General features: G+C 47.4%; 1 protein-coding gene across 12 annotated transcripts in view; it reads left to right on the forward strand.

Moving 5' to 3' along the window:
- The window catches only part of ULK4 (unc-51 like kinase 4), a 617,184-nt gene that overhangs the window by 431,239 nt on the left and 165,720 nt on the right, over nucleotides 1-20,225 (forward strand). For all 12 annotated transcript variants that reach the window (XM_051852640.2, XM_051852641.2, XM_051852637.2 and 9 more), the window contains one exon: nucleotides 4,029-4,127. In XM_051852640.2, coding sequence (XP_051708600.2) covers nucleotides 4,029-4,127 — 99 coding nt within the window. The remainder of the gene's footprint in view (nucleotides 1-4,028; nucleotides 4,128-20,225) is intronic.

Consider the following 20,225-nt stretch of genomic DNA (forward strand, 5'->3'; position numbering starts at 1 on the left):
GTTTCCTTGGCATCGTGCTGTAAGGAAGGCGAGAGATGGGGTTTCACAAAGTACTTTCCTTCTAAGGAGACTTGCGCGTGCCTCTTTGGTTTAATGCTCTCTCTAACCAACTGAGTCAGCGGTGCTTATATCAGCTGAAAGGCTGTAGCTGGCGTGAGTTTGGTGTTGCCTGTACAGTCCCGGTGAAATTGCAAGAAATGCGTATCGCACAGTCGTGTCGCAGCAGAAGCTACAGTTGAAAGCCGGCTGCCTGGATACCTTGCCCGGTGTCCCAGTAGCAGAGCCAATAATGCATCCCTACGTTCTGCTTAGTCTCTGCTGTGCATCTTTGTGATAAATGGTCTCTCTCACCCTCACTTAGGCTGATCGGTATTTAGCTTGTCTAATATGGCTTAACAAATAGTTCCAAGATTGTCCCAACACATACTACTGATGAGTCACTGCATTTGAGTACGAACTTGTTTCTGTTGGCTCATCTGTCATCATGTCACGCGAGCAGCAGAGTGCTGCTGAGGACCTGGGGGATCTGCAGTTGCGCAGTTTTTTTCTTGTCTTCCCTCCCTCCCTCCCTCCCTCCCTCTTTCCCTCTTTCCCTCTTTCCCTCCCTACCTCCCTCTTTTTCTTTCTTTCTTTCTCTTTCATGCAGTGACTTAGTTCTTTATTTTTATTTTTTTTAAAGACTTATTTTATTTATCTGAAACACAGTGCTACAGAGAGAGGTAGAACCAGAGAGAGGTCTTCCATCCATTGGTTCACTCTCCAAATGACCACAATGGCCAGAGTTGAGCTCATCCGGAGCCAGGAGTCTCCTCCGGGTCTCCTATGTGGGTGCAGGGACCATCTTCTGCTGCTTTCCCGGACCATAGCAGAGAGCTGGATCAGAAGTAGAGCAGCTGGATCTCGAACCGGTGCCCATATGGGATGCCGGCACTGCAGGCAGTGGCTTTACCCACTATGCCACAGCGCCAGCCCCACCTGTGTATACTTCTAATTGGAACCTTCTTAGTAGAGGAGACTCGAGGGATGGCAGTGTTTAAAAGTATAATTCAGAGTGTTTGGATTTAGGATGCACTTTTCCAGGGAGTGTGTATGCTGGGGAACAGAGGTGGCAGCGTGACAATCACTCTCTGGAATCGAGTTCTCCCTTCCCCCAACTGCCCTCTGCTTCAGGATCGACCCTGGGCGAACCCCCTGAGTGTGGTGTGCAAATGATACGCAGCAAAGACAAAGGATGCGCTGGAGGCACATTGGCCTTGCGGGCCGGGACGCTCTGGATTAACATCCCAGGCACTCGGCCGTGTACCTGTCTGACCTGGACAAACCACTTCAGCCGAGTGTCTGCTTCCTCGTCCGTAAAGTCAGGATGAGAAGGCCTTGGCTGGGTTGTGGGCAGACTTAAAGGAGAGAATGAAACGTATGTGACTGTAGGTCCGTAGGAAACGTCCCACTGTGCCCGGCCCGGGTATGAAACGGGTGCTCACCCTCTTGTTTACACAGGGGTTCCCTTGGGCCTGGACTACCTCAGTTCTGTGTCCTGTCGCATGGGGGAAGGCGCTCAGTTGGTATTTACTGACAGACTTAACTCCCAGCAGGAGTTTGTTGTTGTATTGTATGTCTATGAGCCTAGCATAGGGCCAGGTGGCCAGGCGTCTGTCACGTCAGCGGGGACGAAGGGGAGAGGGTTCTGGCTCTTGGGGAGTTCACAGTTTAGCAGGGAGAACTCCGGCACGTGCACGAATCCAGGGGCTGAAAGTGCTCCTCGGGCACTACGGAGTGGGAGGGAGGACGACAAATACGTGAACATCCAGGCTGCACCTGACCGCCCGGGCCGGGCCTCGTCCGCCCTTGCTGAGGTGCTGTCGGGAAGCTGGTCGTGTTCTGCTCCCAAAAGCAGGGGGTAAACCAGCTGCTGACCTGCAGGTGTGTGGTGCTGTAGGGAGGCTGCAGTGTGGCCACTACACCTCTCTCAGTGTCGCACACTCAGGGCTGTCCATGGTGGCTGTCCACCACTTGGGATGACTCCGTTTGATCTTCAGGGGGTCCTCTGTGACGTTGCAGAGTGCGGATGAGCCTTTCGTACCGTAGTTCATAGCCTGATTGGATCTCTGCTTCACACGAGAACCTCAGTGATGCCTCATTATCTAAGAACACCTTAGACTCACCCCGTGCCTTAGCAACCCCAGGCCTGTCCTCGCGAGATTCCCGACCCCTGAAATACCTGCCCTCCATGTTGCTCCTGCAAGCCTTGTCCCCACCACCGGAAGGCTCACAGTCAACTCCCGTGCTCTCCTCCTCCCTCCCACCACCCACACTTCGTTTCTGCTGCGGTTGCCACACAGGGATGACGGGGCGGTGGGTTCTGGAAAGGGATCAGCAAAGCCAGATAGAGACCAGAGGATCCGGATGGGAAGGACAGTGTCGTGATGTCATGGCAGAGACAGGAGCCCTGTGCCAAGTGCACGCAGAGGGCCACCAACCTCAGAGTCAGGACGCTGGCCTGAGATGGGACGATGCAGAGGAGTCGCGGAGAGGCTGGGAGGAGGGCCAGGCCCCGGCCTCTGCCTCTATCGTTACACTGCATCTACGCAAGAGGTCCCTTTGCCTCACAGAATTTCCTTCCACTGTGGGCTGATACTCTTGTTCAGAGAGTTAAATTTCTCCTGCATTCCTCTTGTGCAAAGCTGCAGTCTGCCCTTTCTGGATCCCTTGGCAACTTTGCAAGCCGGGAGTCCATGCATTCAGTGGGGAGGGCCTGGACGTCTCTTGGTGGTGGTGACAAAGGATGGTGTGGGTCTCTGAGACTCTGAGGGGCCACTGGGTGTCCTGGAGGGAAGAGTTACACTGAGGTGCTTCTGAGGCCCTGCCTGCTTGTTTTCCTGAATTTGGGAAGGGAGCAGTGGCCCCACGCCCCTCACTGCTGCCCAGGGCCTTATTTGTTAAGGCTGCCGTGTCGTTACCACGAGGGGATCAATGCACTCCAAAGAGTGAAGAGTTCAAGTGAAAAGGCCACTGTTCCACGTCAGGTCGTGCATCAGAAGGCAAGGGATAAACATCCACGATGCAGAATGGTTCAGGCCCCTGGGATGGTGCTGCACGCTTGCACTCTGGGAGAAAGTGCTGCCTCTCTGATGAAGTCGGTCTGGGAGGCACAGGGAGAGGGAAGCACCCAGCTCCTGGCGGCCACAACCGCTCGTAGCTCCAGAGAGGTGCACGTTGTGAAACAGGAAGTGTCTGTCAGCCACGTCCTGAACAGAACAAAGCAGGCAGCTTAAGTTCTGACCCAGGACCTGAAGTGCAGGAGGAAGCCCGCCTTCCCTGGAGTCCAGCCCGAGGGGGGGCGGCCTGTAGTCTGCTCTTTCACCTCTGGCTAAGTGCGTTTTTTTTTTTATTTTTTATTTTTATTTTATTTTTCTTTAACAGGCAGAGTGGACAGTGAGAGAGACAGAGAGAAAGGTCTTCCGTTTGCCGTTGGTTCACCCTCCAATGGCTGCCGCGGCCGGCACACTGCGCTGATCCGATGGCAGGAGCCAGGTACTTATCCTGGTCTCCCATGGGGTGCAGGGCCCAAGCACTTGGGCCATCCTCCACTGCACTCCCTGGCCACAGCAGAGAGCTGGCCTGGAAGAGGAGCAACCGGGACAGAATCCGGCGCCCCGACTGGGACTAGAACCAGGTGTGTCGGTGCTGCAAGGCGGAGGATTAGCCTAGTGAGCCGCGGCGCCGGCCTAAGTGCGTTTTCTAAAAGAGGTTTTGTGTGCAATGCTTTGCCACTGCGGCAGGCATGGCATCACCATCGTCCAGCCACCACGGTATCAATGGGCTGCCTGGCTCTGCCTGCATAGCCTGAGCTGGTGGCAGAGGCAGCTTCTGTACTCACTGTCAGGCCTCAGCTGAGCGGAGCACCTTGTGAGGTTCAAGGTCGGTCGCTTTCCCGGCCCCTTCCTCCTGCTGGTCTGGGTGCACCTGTCTCCCACAGCCATGCTGCCTCATCACCAGACCCCATTTTTTCCCTCTTCTCTCTGTTCCAGGCTCAGAAGTCTGGCTCGAGAGGGGACACTCAGGCCGCAGAAGACCTGCTGCTGCTCGGCAGGCCGCTCACCGACCTCATCAGCCTGCTCATCCCGCTGGTAAGCGCTCACCTATTGGTGTCTTTCGGCACTCTGCAGGTACTCCCGTCATTTTGTTCGGATCTTGTGGGATCCTGAGTTTCTGTGTTGTTTTGATTCCCGTCCCAACTAAAAGAGCTTTCAGAAGATTATGTGGCCTGGAAATACAAGGTTTCTACTTGATTTATTTTTAAAGATTTATTTATTTATTTGAAAGTCATAGCTACAAAGAGAGAGAGAGAGAGAGAGAGAATCTTTGATTGACTGGTTTACTCCCCAGATGGCCACAATGGCTGGGGCTGGGGCAGGCCAGGCCAAAGCCAGGAGCCTGGATCTTCTTCTGGGTCCCCCACGTGGGTGCAGGGCACCAAGGACTTGGGCCATCTTCCACTGCTTTCCCAGATGCATCAGCAGGGAACTGGATGGGAAGTAGAGCCACCAGGACTCGAACCGATGCCCACAGGGGATGTGGGCACTGCAGCTGACATAACCACTGCACCACAGCGCCTGCCCCTCTGCTTTATTTTTTAACCAGGTAACTCATCCTGTATCTAAATAGATACTTGAGTAAGGGTAAAAAAAAAAAACAAAAACAAAAACAAAAAACAAAAAAAACAAACAAACTCTGAAATGCAATTACTTTTTTAATGAATGTGAGGTTAAAAAGTCAGCAAATGAATTTCAAGAAGGAAAAGGAAAGGATGGGAATTGGTGTCCTTTCAAAAAAGTATTTTGCAGTTAGACTTGGCATGCAAATAGTCCCTCAGTCTCAACAGGAATGGGATGTAAAAAGTGAAATTAAATAAAAAAAAAAAAAACCAGGTGAGGGTACACAAGACCACTGACGTTTTTCTGTGGTTCAAAGAAGGAAATGCAGTTTGTTTGAATAATTTTGTAGACCTAGTTTTACTCAGCAAGTAAAGATTTGGTTCAACTGTGGGAGAAAGAAAAAAGGAAAATAATCCGTCAGGACTTGGTTGGATTAATAAAGGGTAAAGCAGTCCCCAACACCTGACCAAGAGGATCACAGAGAAGTAAGGGAACAGGCCCACACCCCAGGTCGCTGGGACGGCCCTGACAGAGGGGAGAGATCTCTGCTGTAGAACTTCACGTGAACTCATGGAGAATGACTTCAGTTTAATTTCTATATGTTTTTTATTTATTTGAAAGGCATAACGAGACAGATAGGCTGAGATCCTCCATCCACTGGTTCACTCTCCACATGCCCACAGTAGCTGGAGCCGGTGACCAGCATCACGGTGTAGCGGGTTAAGCTGCCACCTGTGATGCCAGCGTTCCACATGGACGCCAGTTCATGTCCCGCTTTTCCACTTCCAGCCCAGCTCCCTGCTAACGTGCCTGGGAAGGCAGCAGGGAAGATGGCCCAAGTGTTTGGGGCCCTGCCACTCTTGCGGTAGATGAAGCTTGTGGCTTTGGCCTGGTCTAGTGCAGTCCATCGTAGCCATCTGGGGAGTCACCCAGTGGATGGAAGATCTCTCTTTCTCCATCTCTCCCTCTCTCTATGTAACTTTCCATTTCAAATAAATCAATAGGTCTTTAAAAAAAAATAATAGCTGGAGCTGGGCCAGGCAGCATCCTGGAGCCCAGAACTGAATCCTGGTTTCCCACATGGGCGGCAGCCCAGCACTGCAGCCATCACCTGCTTGCTCTCAGGGTGCACATTAGCAGGAAGTTGGAGTCAGAAGCAGAGCTCAGCCTGAAAGCCAGCCAGGCCAGCATGCAGTGCAGGTGCCCTGTGTGGCCTCTCAACGGCTGTGCCAGTTGCCCTATCGTGAGTCCACTCTAGAGGATAAGGGCTAAATCCTCATAGCCCGCTCATAGGCGAAGGGCAAGAAACCAATCAGGCTCTTGTGAACAAGAGAGAAGACTCAAATTGGTTCCATTAAATATGAAGTAAAATTAACTGATAGGATGTGTGAAATGTAGGGCAGTACTTAGATTTATAGGAAGAGGTATTAAAAGGAAGGAAAATAGTTTTAAGAAGACAGATAAAGAGCCTGTGTTGGAGAAGCCACTTGTAGCACGCTCTGTCACACACCTGTCTTGTAGACAGGGCCTTGGTGTTTGCCACATGCTGAGATGAATTTATTCATCCTTTGCTAGGTGAATTTATTCCAGTTGAACTTCTTGAGCTTGTCATGAATCTTCATTTTGTTGTCTTATTTTGTGTTTTCTTTCCAAATATTTTCCCATATTATGTATAAGATTTCATGAAAAACCTCAGTATGCTTATCACTTCCTAGAAACCTTCAACAAGACACAGAGATGATTCTGCAGTGGTAAAGATTGAGAGTCGTAGGAAAGTGTAACTGTTGTAAACCCCCTTTTAAAAAAAAAAAAAAGATTTATTTATTTATTTGAGAGCGAGGGAGAGACAGAGCAAAAGGTCTCCCATCCAGTGGTTCACTTCCCAAACGGCTGCAATGGCTGAAGCTGGGCCAATCCGGAGTCAGGAGTTAGGAGTTTGTTCTGGGTCTCCCACGTGGGTGCAGGGACCCAGTCACTTGGTCCATTCTCTACTGCTTTCCCAGGCCATAGCAGAGAGCTGGATCAGAAGAGGAGCAGCCAGGACATGAATCGGTACCCACATGGGTTGCCGGTGCCGCAGGCAGAGGCTTAGCCCACTGTGCCACAGCGCCAGTCCCACTCTGAACCCTTTTGCATCAAGTATCAGAGCATGGAACCCCACAGACAGAGAAGGACCGGATACAAAGAGGGAGAAATCCAAAACGCACGATGTTCTTGCAAAGTTCAGTGCATCTTTCTCATTGCCTGACAGATCAGGTTGATGAAAATGATGATGTAGAACAGTGATAAGCAAACAATGGTCTGTGGGCTAAATCTGGCCAACTTGCTGTCTTCGAAAATGAAGTTTTACTGAAACATAGCCGCACGTACAGCTCATTTACACACTGTCTCCAGCTGCTTTTGCACCTCAGTGGCAGCGCTGACAGTGGCAGCAGAGACGGTGCAGCCCACAAACCTGGGTCGTTTGCTCTTTTTATAGAAAATGTTTATTAAGCTCAGGTATAAAAGATAAATAAAATAAAATAAAAAAAATTAATAAAATTGATTCAGTAGAGTTATATTTGTGTCTGTGCTCTGAAGACAGATACTGTAGCTTCTTTGCAATTTTCTGGAAACATCTCTTAAGCATTGACCATGCTTTATTTTAAACAATGATCAGTAAATTTCAGTAAATGGGAATTATATTGAGTGCATTTTTTAAAAGATTTATTTATTTATTTGAAAGTCAGACTTAGAGAGAGACAGATCTTCCCTCTGCTGGTTCACTTGCTCTTTGTTGCTATGGTCAGGGTTGGGCCAGGCCAAAGTCAGGAGCCAGGAGCTTCATCTGGGTCTCCCACATGGGTGGCAGAGGCCCAAACACTTGGGCCATCTTCCATTGCTTTTCCCAGGCCACTAGTGAGGAGCTGGATCACAAGTGGAGCAGCTGGGACATGAACCGGTGACCATGTAGAATGCCGATGGTAGCTTTACTCAGTATGCCACAATGTCAGCCCCTGGTGTTTTCCATTTTAATCTGTGTTCCAAGGAATCATAAACTGGAAGATGAAATATAATAAAAGGGCAATTAGCCTCACATTTAGGGTGCTTGCATCCCATGTGGGAATACCTGGATATTTTTTAAGACTTTATTTATTTATTTGAGAGGTAGAGTTACAGACAGAGAGAGGGAGAGACAGAGAAAAAGGTCTTCTATCCGCTGGTTCACTCTCCAAATGGCCACAACTGCTGGAGCTGGGCTGATCTGAAGCCAGGAGCCAGGAGCTTCCTGTGGGTCTCCCATGTGGGTGCAGGGGCCAAAGCACTTGGGCCATTCTCCACTGCTTTCCCAGGCCATAGCAGAGAGCTGAGTTGGAAGAGGTGCAGCTGGAGCATGAACCAGTGCCCATACGGAATACCAGCACCACAGGCAGAGGCCTAGCCCACTATGCCACAGCACCAGCCACTACCTGGGTTTGATTCTCGGTTACAGCTCCTCACTCCAGCCCAAGCAAACTCTGGTTCCTGCCTCCCACATGAGAGACCTAGATTGTGTTTCAAGCTCCTGGCTCCAGCCACAGCCCACCCTCTGGCCATTGCAGGCATTTGGAGACTGAACCAATGGATGGAGCTCTCTTTGAGTTTCAAAAAATTCATAATAAAAAGAAATACATGAAAGACACTCCCAAAAGTTCATAGAAAAATGGAATTACAATAGAAGTTTGGTGGAAACAACTTGGAAATCCATGTGGCTCTTTCACAATACCTATTCTTCATGAGTCTTGTGAAGAGCCCGCATGTGAGTAGCCCGGTCACACCACAGGGAGACAGAATCGCATGGTGCTAATGGGCCTGAACTCAACTCAGCCCCGCTGCTGGCCAGCCGTGGTCTCCCGCGCGAACACTGATGAACAACACGTGTGCATTTGTTGTCACCACAGTCTTCTCATCTGCAGGACGGGGTTCCTCCTGCTAACTGGACTGGGAGACAGCTGTCAGGATTCCACGAATAGTACCTGGCCCACACGCTGGACCAGTGCAGCTCAGTAAGAAGTAACACACTCGTGCGCTCCTGTTCTCAGGAGCTGGCGGCGAGCTCGTGCTATTCTATTCTTTGGTCCTCCTCTCTGATGTCAGGCCCCAGCACACCTGACAGATAAGAACCCTGCAGCTCACAGAGGGAACACACACGGCGGTGGAGTTGCTTCTCTCACCTCAAGGTCAAAATCCCCCCGCCCCACCCCCGCCCCGCTGTGATTCTGCTTGGCCTCTGGGCTAAGTTCAGACATATTAAACTCTCACCTTTGTGACATGCTTAGAAACGCTCCGGCTGAAGGGGAATACCTTTGATTAGAAAGCTGATCGGGCGTGTGTGTTTCTGTTTTTTAACGTCTTGGAGGTTTTATGAATGGGAGATATCCTGAGATTAAAAAGTGGAGTCACCTCCGGATGCGGTTTTCTGTCGTTGATGATGTTCTGAATGGAGGCTACTTTTTGCCTTTGGTCCCCGGGATGATGACAGACAAGCAAGCGCGGAGAAAAAAAAATGCTTGTAGACTTCACAAAGACAGTTTGTTTAGGAAGGATAAAAGAAGGCATTTTTACAGCTCTGCCTGATGCAGTTACTCCCACTTCCTTGGCAGAGTTAATTAGGAGATTGGAGTGACTCAGACGTGCCTTCCCGAATGCTGGGAACGGCCGCACAGGGCGCCTCTGATGAGCCTGGCTTGCTTACTCTGCCTGCAGTAGCGGCCCTGATTGCACGATTTAATTGCTGGGTCTGAGAGATTAGGCTTAAATCTCAGAGGGCAGGAAGGAGACATTCCCATCTCCTCTCCTGCCGGCACCCGCCTCTTTCAGAATTGCTTGTTGAACAGGCACGTGTTCCAGGTAATCTAACCTGACTGGTAAAATAGGCGGGTCCTGGAACGTCTTCCCAGGTGGAACGCAACAAGGAGGGAACCGTGAGATGCAGACTTGGTTCTCTGCCCTGGAAGGGCCTGGGGAGCTGTTCAGAGGTTCTGAGGTTGATGAGGAGCAGAGAACCAGGAACTCGGCTGTGTTTAACAGGACTAGGCATTGCCAAGTTCACAGTCGGCAGCGGCTTCCACGGGAAGGCTGACTTTGGGACCTCTGGTGACCCAGCCAGGAGGTCAGCCCAGAACATAAAATGTGAAGTGGTCTTTTCTGTCGGCCTCTGACTCTTTTACAATGAAGCGGGATGTATTTTGTGTGTTTTATGTATTCTTCCCTTCATTGTTTCTTCCCTACCTTGTTTAAGATTTAAACACAACAGGGCTGTAACTTTGGGGGCTGATACCATTTTTCTTCCTTTGAAATTCCTTTGTATTGCATTAGATCAGCTCAAGATGCTGGTATCTGCCCACTTGGGGCCTACAGAAATGGCAAGTCCATTTGGGCCAGGCTTATATTAGGGACACGTGGTGATGCACTGATTTGTAGTACAGATAGTTCCTGAAATTCATATAGCCCATTTGCTGTGGACAGCACTAGCCCCTAAGTGCTTGAGTCAGAACAAGGTGTGACTCTAAGCCAGAGGTGGCCAGGTGGCTGGCACAGTCCTGGCTGCCGCCCCGCTGTGTGACCTTGGCTAAGGCACTCCTTGTCTGTGAGCCCAGAAGGCTTAAGTGAGATGTGGCACCGGAAGGTGCCTGGCGTGGTGCCGGTCACGTGTATCCGTGAATTGCTTTGTTCTGCAGCTGTGGCCGCTGTCAGGTGTCTGCTCTCTGCAGCCTGCCCTTGGACTCTGTGATCCTGTGTCTGATGGGGAGCCCCATGCTCTGCTTGCTGCTTTGTTGTTGTTCTGGAATCATAGCTCCTCCCCTTGTTGAGCACCCCTTCTTTTCTCTCTTCTCACCCAGCCTGCCCGACATGGCCCCTCCTTCTCAGCCCGGGACCCTTTGCGTGCAGAGCCCTGTATTGCTGTTTATAGACATCTCTTACTGGTGTCTTTAATTCTCACCAGCAGCGCCCCCTTGCTGTCAGCCCCTTCCCGGATTGCCTTTAGAGTTCTTACCTTGAACCTTTACCTGTGAAACAGCCTGGACTCAGATTTCCTCGGATACTGTCAACCGCCAGTACAAGAGGGCTTCAGAAGTTCATAGACGCGTGGAGTGAAAAGATCCTGCATGTTTTCCTTGAACTTTCTGGATTCCCCCACACGGCTGCCTTCCTTGCCTCCTGGAATCCTGGAGCAGCCTCTTCTACCGCCCGCCCCAGAGCCCCGGTAACTTGTGTGATGCCACCCTAGCCTTCAGGGTAGGCGATGGCTCCAGGAATAACATCATCCTCTGAGAGATTTTTCTGGCTTTTTGGGGTACTGAATACAGTTGCCAGTAACTTAGGTTCCCCTGTGTTGGCCAAATGCCTGCCTAATAGATATGAGCTCTACTGTGTATCATGGGGGACGTCCAGATAGAAAATGGCCTGTGACGAGAACATAGGGCTTCTCTGGGTAAGATTAGCACACACTGATAGCTGCATAGAAAGTGAGGAGAAATAGAAGCTAGGCTGTGGAGGACTGAAGCTAGAGAACACACAGGTCGAAAGTAGATTTAACAGCAGTTGTTACAGAATGTACTGCATTCCACAATGAGGTGTTGGGATTGCTTTTCCATAGGGAAAGAGAAACTGACTTGGATACCTTTGGAAGTATTTGGCCCAAAGGCAAGAGAATGGACTTTTTAGCTTTTGAGGTTCTTTCCAGATGTGGTCCCATGAATATAAAGCTACTTATCCCTAAAAGAATATGAAACCTGTCCATCTGTAATGTATGACCTGCTGTAGTCCCTCCCAAGCCATGGGGGATACATTCCAAGACTACTTAAGCCACAGATTAACCCTCTATATGGAAAGTTCTCGACCTAGAATGGTTTCAGATTTTTTTTGACTTCAAGATGATGGGAAAGTGAGATGCAGTCAGTAGGAGCCCGAATTCAATTCAATCCCATTTGATCTGGATCTTTTCCTGGGCTGTGGAATATGTAGTACCATCTCCCTTCTTCCCTCCCCCCTCCTTCTCTCCCTCCCCCCTCCTTCCCTCCCTCCCTCTCTCTCTCCCTCCCTCCCTCTCTGCCTCTCTCCCTCTGCCTCTCTCCCTCTCTCCCTCTCTCCCTCTATCCCTCTCTCTCCCTCTCTCCCTCCCTCCCTCCCTTCTCTCCTCTCTCTCCTTCTCTTCCTCCCTCCCTCTCTCTATCTCCCTCTCTCTCCCTCCCTCCCTCCCTCCCTCCCTCCCTCTCCCTCTCTCCCTCCTTCCCTCCCTTCCTCCTTCCTTCCCTCCCTACCTCCCTCTCTCTCTCCCTCTCCCTCCCTCCCTCCCTCTCTCCCCCTCTCCCCCTCTGAGCAATGAGCTGCAGCTCCCAGACAGCAACACAGTGGTGAGAGGAAGCAGCCTGGACTCTGCAGGGTGCTGTAGGAGGCTCAGCTAGTGTGGTGAGTAGTGGGTCAGGCGTATTCCGTGCATGTTTGACTTCCGATGTTTTCAGTGTATGGTGAGTTTACCAGATGGAATTCCACTGCAAGTCGGGGAGTGTGAGTGCTGTGTTTCCCTATCCCTCCATACCTGTGATAAAGTTTTGTAAGTTAGGTTTGGTGAGAAATTAGCAACAACAGTAACATAGAGCAGTATAACAGGATACTATAGTGAAAGTTATGTAGGTGTGGGCGCCCTCCTTGTGAAGGTGTCTCATTGTACTGTACCCGCCCTTCCTCTTGTGGTGGTGGTGTGAGGTGATACAGTGCCTACCTGGTGAGCTGAATGAGGTGAATAACGTAGAGTGGCAACTTAGTGCTTACACTAGGTGTTAACTTAGTGTCACAACTTAGAGTTGACCTCCTCCACATGTCCCCAGGAGGCCGCTCTGAGGCGCGTGATGAAATCTCCCCCACTCCCTGCCCTGGTTACGCCCACATCACCCCACTGCCCAGCGTGTGCACAGGGCATATGCTCCCCAACGTTAGTCCCTTAGCTGCTGTCTCGGCCATCGGCGTGGGTGTCACGGCCCCTCAGTGCTCGTGTTCCAGTCACCGTCAGAGCGGGGCAGTGTGAACCGGTGGATTGCTTCTGCGCCTTTTCCTTCCGACAGCGACACATTGCAGTTGCCTGTGGATGACTGAAGCTGCACAGAGGGAGCCGTGACGAAGGGAGACTCCTGCACTTGGGCATCAATGACACCTTACGCATGGTGGGAGAATCACAGTGAAGTGGGTGCAACCCAGCGGTTCTCAGCCCGTCTTGGGAACCTGCTGGCTCTGGAGCCTTGTCTCATGAAAGCACCTAGACTCCCCGATATGCAGTTCCGCACACACCTCAGTTTCAGGGGCAATTTCAGATGCTCAGTTGTTGACCCCAACATAGGATCTGGCTACTATAGGACATAATGAGTTGACTGGTTACAGATCAAGCAAGGTAATTGACCATAGTATTTTTATTTCTGAGTAAGAATAAAATAAATGGAAAACCAGACTGTGCATTCTAGATCAGTTTTTAAATGAGGTGATCACTTTGAATAAGAAGCCGTGCTTGGCCGGTGCCGCGGCTTAATAGGCTAATCCTCCACCTAGCGGCGCCGGCACACAGGGTTCTAGTCCTGGTCAGGGCGCTGGATTCTGTCCCGGTTGCCCCTCTTCCAGGCCAGCTCTCTGCTATGGCCAGGGAGTGCAGTGGAGGATGGCCCAAGTGCTTGGGCTCTGCACCCGCATGGGAGACCAGGAGAAGCACCTGGCTCCTGCCATTGGATCAGCGTGGTGCGCCAGCCGCGGTGGCCATTGGAGGGTGAGCCAACGGCAAAGGAAGACCTTTCTCTCCGTCTCTCTCTCTCACTGTCCACTCTGCCTGTCAAAAACAAACAAACAAAAAAAAAACAAAACAAAAAAAACCAAACCTTCGATGGGTCCCTCCCCTTTTCTTGGATTAATTGTGTCGTCTTCGTAGGTCTAGGCAAGCATAGATAACCTGAGCCTGTCTTAGCTTTTCTAGCCTTTTCTCTAATGATTTTCCTTGTTGCAGTGTGTGCCCTGTGCCCCATCTTTCCCGTCCTTTAAACATTCTGTGATTTCTCATCTCTTCCTCGTTCAACTTGGCAGACTCTTCCTCATCTTCTAGGTCTTAGCCCTTTCAGGAAGTCGGGTATATCCTACAAGACTAGATCCTTTATATCCTACAAGACTAGATTTTGTTTTGCCTGACCCCGCTTCCTTTGGCATCCCCAGCTTCCCCACCCATAACAGTTCCTATTAACTGGTACCCAAGTCTCTTGTCTACATTTCTGTCTTTCCTAGTATACTTTAGCCCTAAGAAAGCAGAGCCAATATCTATTTGTTTCACTTTGAGGCATGCTACAGAGAAGGGATTAGTATCTGTATAGGAAAGAGCTAAGAAATGCAGTGTATTTTCTCGGTATAACTGAAAACAGATCAAGTCTGGTAAGACAGAGGTGCAAGTAACAGTTTTTCCAGTTTTCTGGCTACTCCTGCCCTGCGGAGCTGGGCATTCTGGGAGGTGGAATAGGGGTGCTCACCAGCTCACTTGCTTTAAAACTGCCTCGTCTGCATTTCCTCTCTCTGTAGGTTGCTTTCCTCTTGCTTGGCAGCATTTGCTTTGACTTTCACGGGGCAGGCTGTATTCCTAAAACAACCATCTGTAACCTATTTCTGCTAGAAAAGAAAGGTTACAAAAGAGCAGATGACATTGCCTGGGAGAATCCCATGCTTCTGGAAAACTGCCGTACTTCTAGTTACTGTGATGTATAAAACCCAGTGCCAGGATTTCAGCAGCAGCAGTGAGCACAGGTGCATCTGAGCTGTCCAAATATATGGCCACAGCACCGTCACCCTGTTCCAGGGCTCTGACACACGGTGTTGAGATTCCGAAAGAAGGTTCTGGGACTGGGGGTCTGTTTGCTTCCATTGCTTCTTAAATCTTTGCCTTGACATGGTTGCAAAACAGCAGAGTGGCTTTCTGTGTCACACCTTTATCCTTGGCCATGGCTGCCTGCCCTATGTTGAGTAGGGAAATATGCATTTATGCGGTGGGTTACAATAGGAGCCCAAAGTAGCTCCTCCAGAAGATCGTTCCTGCCCATGGGTGAGCTACACTCCAGCATCTTCCTTGTCTTCTTTCCAAGCTCTCTCCTAACAGCAGTGCTTCAGTATGAAGGCTGTTCCCTAGTAGAACAAGACTGGGGTAACAGGACAGACCAGGCACACAGCAGAGCTGAGAGTTCGGGAAATAAAAAAAGGTAGAATGTGGAACGTGGGTCGAAAACATTTTGCTAAAAGAAAACTCTGATCCACTAAAAGGATTTTTTAAGAGTGTACTTTATGTCTTGCTCTCAGAACACTTGTCTTTATTTTAAAATGTAGGCTAACAATATGTTTTGGTAATTAATGTATATTGTGCATATCCGTGAGGCACGTGAGATCTTCTAAAAGCTGACTACTGGAATAGGTCCGAACCCTTGAACATTTCAGTATGGTTTCAGGTTTATACATCTCATTTATCACATAAGACTTCGATGAGATGGTAATGACCATGGTCTTTGGAATTGCAGGAGTTAGAACAAATTCGTTTTTAAGATATTGTGACTGTGACAAGTCGATGCATATAACAGGTCATTTAAATTAGTTAGAAATAGACAGGTACCCCTAGGAAAAGCGGGCAAAGGATTTAACAGAGGATTCAAAGCAACAAAAAGTACAATTGTCCGTTGTTAATTTCACCAAGCACAGCTCACTAGTAATGAAGTAAGCCTAAGTAAAACAAATGAAATAGAAGTTTTTACTTCTCCTATTTTCAAAGTTGTGAACTGATAGTGGTAATATAAATTGGTAAATTAAAATGTAAATTGGCATAAATCAAAAGCCTTAAAATTGTTTATGCCTCTGAATGCAGTCATTCCACTTCTGGAAATTTATGCATAGGAAATAATCAGAGAAAAACAGAATTATTTGTGTAAGTAGATATACTCATCACAGCATTATTTTTAGTATTAACTTTGTTAATTGTGTTGCTCAATTAAAAATTAATTAAATTCTGCTCTTAGGGAAGAATTCTGTGATACTATATTCCCTTAATCTCTAGCCAGTACGGTTCCCCCCCTCCATGTGTGTATGTGTGTGTGTGTGTGTATGTGTGTGTGTGTGTGTATATATATATATATATATATGTAATTTGAGAGACTTAGAGATATCTACAATCCACTGGTTCATTCCCCAAATGCCCCACAACAGCTGGGACTGAAGCCAAGATCCTAGAATTCGTTCCTGGTCTCCCATGTGGTGGCAGGAACCCAGGTACTTGACATGATGTGCTGCCTCCCAGTGTGCACGTCAACAGGAAGCTGGAATAAGGAGCATAGTGAGGAAAGAAAACCCAGATACCTCATTACGGAATGAGGGCTTTCCAGGCAGTATCCTAACCACTGTGTTTAAATGCCCACCCTGGTAGTACTATTAAACTTTTTTATTTTCCAAGTATAAATAACAGTATGGGAAAACATTAGTAGCATAAGGTTAAATTAAATATCAAAGTCTATATTAAGTATAACATGCTAATTTAAAACAAAAATATATATTTAATTCAAAAATCATATATAATTTTAAATATTTAAAATCCACATCATTTGATAATTAATATATATCCTGTACACATGCAGAGATTCATGGTTCTGATATGCACGAATTTTCAGTTAAATAACACCAGTCTCCCTAACAGCACAGTCCAGATTGCAGTCACTGGGATGTATTAACTGGAAGTAAGAACATGCAGGTGCAGACCTCGCTGCTGGCTCTTGCATCAGCAGATCCCTATGCCAATAAGTAGCCTCATCGTCAGTGACCAGTTGTGTCACTTATTCCAAAGTCTGTCAGCAATTAGTCCCTGTGTATCTATTTCTCATTTTGTGCACAGACAGCAAAGCATGTAGGTTACACTGCCTCCTTGTCCCCCAGTGGTCAGTCCTTGTAGCATTTCTGCAAAGATGAGTGAGTGAGAGAAGGGACTGTCCAGCAGAGACGAAAGCCATCAAAGAAGCTAAAAATGATACTGCAGGCGCTTTAGAAGGAATCGTTGACTGTGCGAGTATTGACACTGCCCCCGGTGGAGAGGCTCGAGACCTGTAGTAGAACACAGCAAAGGTGGTTTGTCTGAAAAGGATGAAGTTGTCCCAGAGGAAGCCATGACGGCAAAGGGCTTCATATTGAAAGAGCTCCGGGGGATATCTCACAGCACTGAGGGTGCAAAGGATAGAGCGCTGGGAGCAGATCCCGGTGTAGGAGGGAGCAAGACTTGGAAAGGGATCTTCCCCCTTGCCATGGGTCACACAGGAAAAAAAGGCAAGTGTTGTTCAGACCCCTTGTAATTGTTGTACACTGCAGTCCCTAAACTTTGTAAAGTTTCAAATTACAGGGTGCTAAATAGACGTTAGACTTCCTGTTTTCCCCTCAGACGTATATAATTAAGCATTTAGAGTAAGAGTGCTTTTAATGCATTGGTGACAAATTTGGAAGACGTTGGAGCAGGGTGGTGTTTGGTGCAGCCGTTAAGACACTGCCTGGGATACCCACAGAGCAGTGCCTGGGTTTGAGTCTCAGCTCTGCTTCCAGCTGGTGCACACCTGGGAGGTAGTAGGTGCCCCAGGTACGTGGACCCCTGCACCTGCTGGGAGATGTGGGTTGAGTTCCTGGCTCCTGTCTTCAGCCCGGCCCAGCCCAGCTGTTACGGCCATTTGGGGAATGAAGTGGCAAATGGAAGGTGTTTCTCTCTCTCTCTCTCTTTCTCCATCACTCTGCCTTTTATATAAATAGTAATATATTTTTTTAAAAAAGAATTAAATTATGCTAATAATATTCATTAAATAAAAGTTTGAAAGAAAAAAAAAAACTCCAAGTAAAAACCAAAAAAAAAAAAAAAGAAATCTGGAATGGCTATTTTAGCATTAGAGAAGGATTTCATAGCAAATAATAAAGATGGTCTTCAAAATGTTCATGGAAAATGTGCATTTGAAAAACTAAACATAAATTTCAAGTTTTTTGCATCAAAATATACTTCAGTTTTATTTGTTTTTCCATGAACTTTTTTGAAGTACTGCTGTATTACCAGGGTTAATAAAGTGATTTTCTAATGATAAAGCAGTGACCTAATCAACCAGACTTAAGAGTGCTTCACCAACTACATGGGGCAAGCAGTTGCTAGAAGTGCAAGGATAAAAAACCAACCCTGAAATTTTAGTCAGAGATCTTGGTGCCCATCTCCTGGTAACTGATAGGACAGCAAGCTGACCAGCAAGGAAATGGTGGACTTAATTAATATTACCACCAGCCTGCCCTCCTCGGCATGCATGGAACCCCTAACAAGGGAAAAGAAGTGCTTTCAAGGCCATACTGATCATTGAACCTCGATAGACCATATCCTGAGCCATGCACCAAATCTCAATCATTTTATTTTTTTAAGTTTGATTCATTTATTTATTAGAAAGGCCAAGAGATTATTTTTCATGCTGTGGCTCACTCCCCAAATGCCCAGAGCTGGGTCTGCCACATGGGTGAGCAGAACTCAGGCCATGGACCGTCTGCTGCAGCCTGCCAGGTGCATTAAAAAGAAGCTGAATTGGGAGAGGAGGTGCAACTCGATCCTGGGCATTCTGATAGGAGATGTGGGCATCCCAAACTGTGGCTTAACCCACTGTGCCACAGTACCCCCCACTCCTTCATTTAAAGTTATTCAGGTCAGATAAAGCGTATAAAAATTACAGATTTATGTAACTTTGATGTGTATTTTGTAATACAGAAATTATAAATTTATAAATACATGAAACTCAATAGTGGAATTAAAATCAATAAAAGTATTTCAAAAAATCTGAAATACTTTAACACACTTTTAAATAAGCATGGTTCAAATTAAAAAATTGATCAGCCCTCACCCTGACTATTGATGAGCAACTTAATATGTTATCCCTCTTAGTATTTTGTTTGTTTGTTCTACTTAATACTTTTGGTTGAATACTGTAATCAATACACAATTATTCTTAAGTGATGAAACTTAACTGAAAAGTGATCGCTGTTAAATATAAGAGTGGGAATAAGAGAGGGAAGAGATGTGCAATTCGGGACATGCTCAAGCTGACTTACTTCAAATGGTAGAGTTAGAAATATACCAGGGGATTCCAATTCAATCCCATCAAGGTGGCATGTACCAGTCCCATCTCACTAGTCCCAGTGATCAATTTCTGTTCACAATTGATCATAATGATAGGACTAAGAACCAAAGGGATCACAAAAACAGGACTGGTGTCTGCAAATACTAGCTGATAGAATCAAAAAGGGAGAGAACGATCCAACATGGGAAGTGAGATACACAGCAGACCCATAGAATGGCAGATGTCCTAAACAGCACTCTGGCCTCAAATCAGCCCTTAAGGCATGTGGATCTGCCTGAAAAGCCCATGAGAGTATTTCAGGTATGGAAAGCCAAGACACTCTGGGGAAAAAAAAAAAAAAAAAAAAAAAAAAAAAACCTAAATGAAAGATCTCCACAAGTGAGATCCCAGTGGAAAGAACGGGTCATCAAAGAAGGAGGTACCTTTCTCTGAAGGGAGGAGAGAACTTCCACTTTGACCATGGCCTTGTCTAAATATGATCAGAGTCGGTGAACTCAGGGGGCTTCCATAGCCTTGGCAGCTCATGACAAGAGCCTAGGGTGATTACTGATGCCATAAACAAGAGTGTCAATTTGTTAAGTCAACAACAGGAGTCACTGTGCACTTACTCCTCATGTAGGATCTTTGTCCTTAGTGTGCTGTACATTGAGATTTAATGCTATAACTAGTACTCAAACAGTATTTTTCACTTTATGTTTCTGTGTGGGAGCAAACTGTTGAAATCTTTACTTAATGTATGCTAAACTGATCTTCTATATATAAAGAGAATTGAAAATGAATCTTGATGTGAATGGAAGGGGAGAGGGAGTGGGAAAGGGGAGGGTTGCAGGTGGGAGGGACATTATGGGGGGGAAGCCATTGTAACCCATAAGCTGTACTTTGGAAATTTATATTCATTAAATAAAAGTTAAAAAAAATAAATAAAAATTAAAAAAAAAAAACAAAGTAAAATTAATAAGTATTTAGGATGGAATGAAAAAGAGGATATGCACCCCAGAGCATATGGGATGCTATTGAAACATCACTTAGCGGGATATAAATAAATCTGACTCTTACGTTAGAACAGGAGGAAGTCTCAAACCGGTGACCTCAGCTTCTGCCTTAGGAGACTAGAAACAGAACAAAATAAACCCAAAGGACGCAAAGGAAAGGAAATAACAAAGGTCACAGCAGACGCACCAAGAACACAGGAAGGCAATAGATTAAACAGGTGAAACTAAAGCCTGTTTTCTTTGAGAAGATCAACAAAATTCATAAACCCTTTGCCAGGCTGATCAGGGAAAAAAGAAAGAAGACAAAAATTACCCCTATCAGGAGTGAAAGGGGAATGTGGAGAGGCATCCCCAGGAATTCTGTACTTGTTAAAAGAAAATATGGAAATCCTATGACCAGCTTTCTGATAATCAGTTAAAAA

This window comes from Oryctolagus cuniculus, chromosome 10 (assembly GCF_964237555.1).
Source record: "Oryctolagus cuniculus chromosome 10, mOryCun1.1, whole genome shotgun sequence".
NCBI classification, from domain to species: Eukaryota; Metazoa; Chordata; class Mammalia; order Lagomorpha; family Leporidae; genus Oryctolagus; species Oryctolagus cuniculus.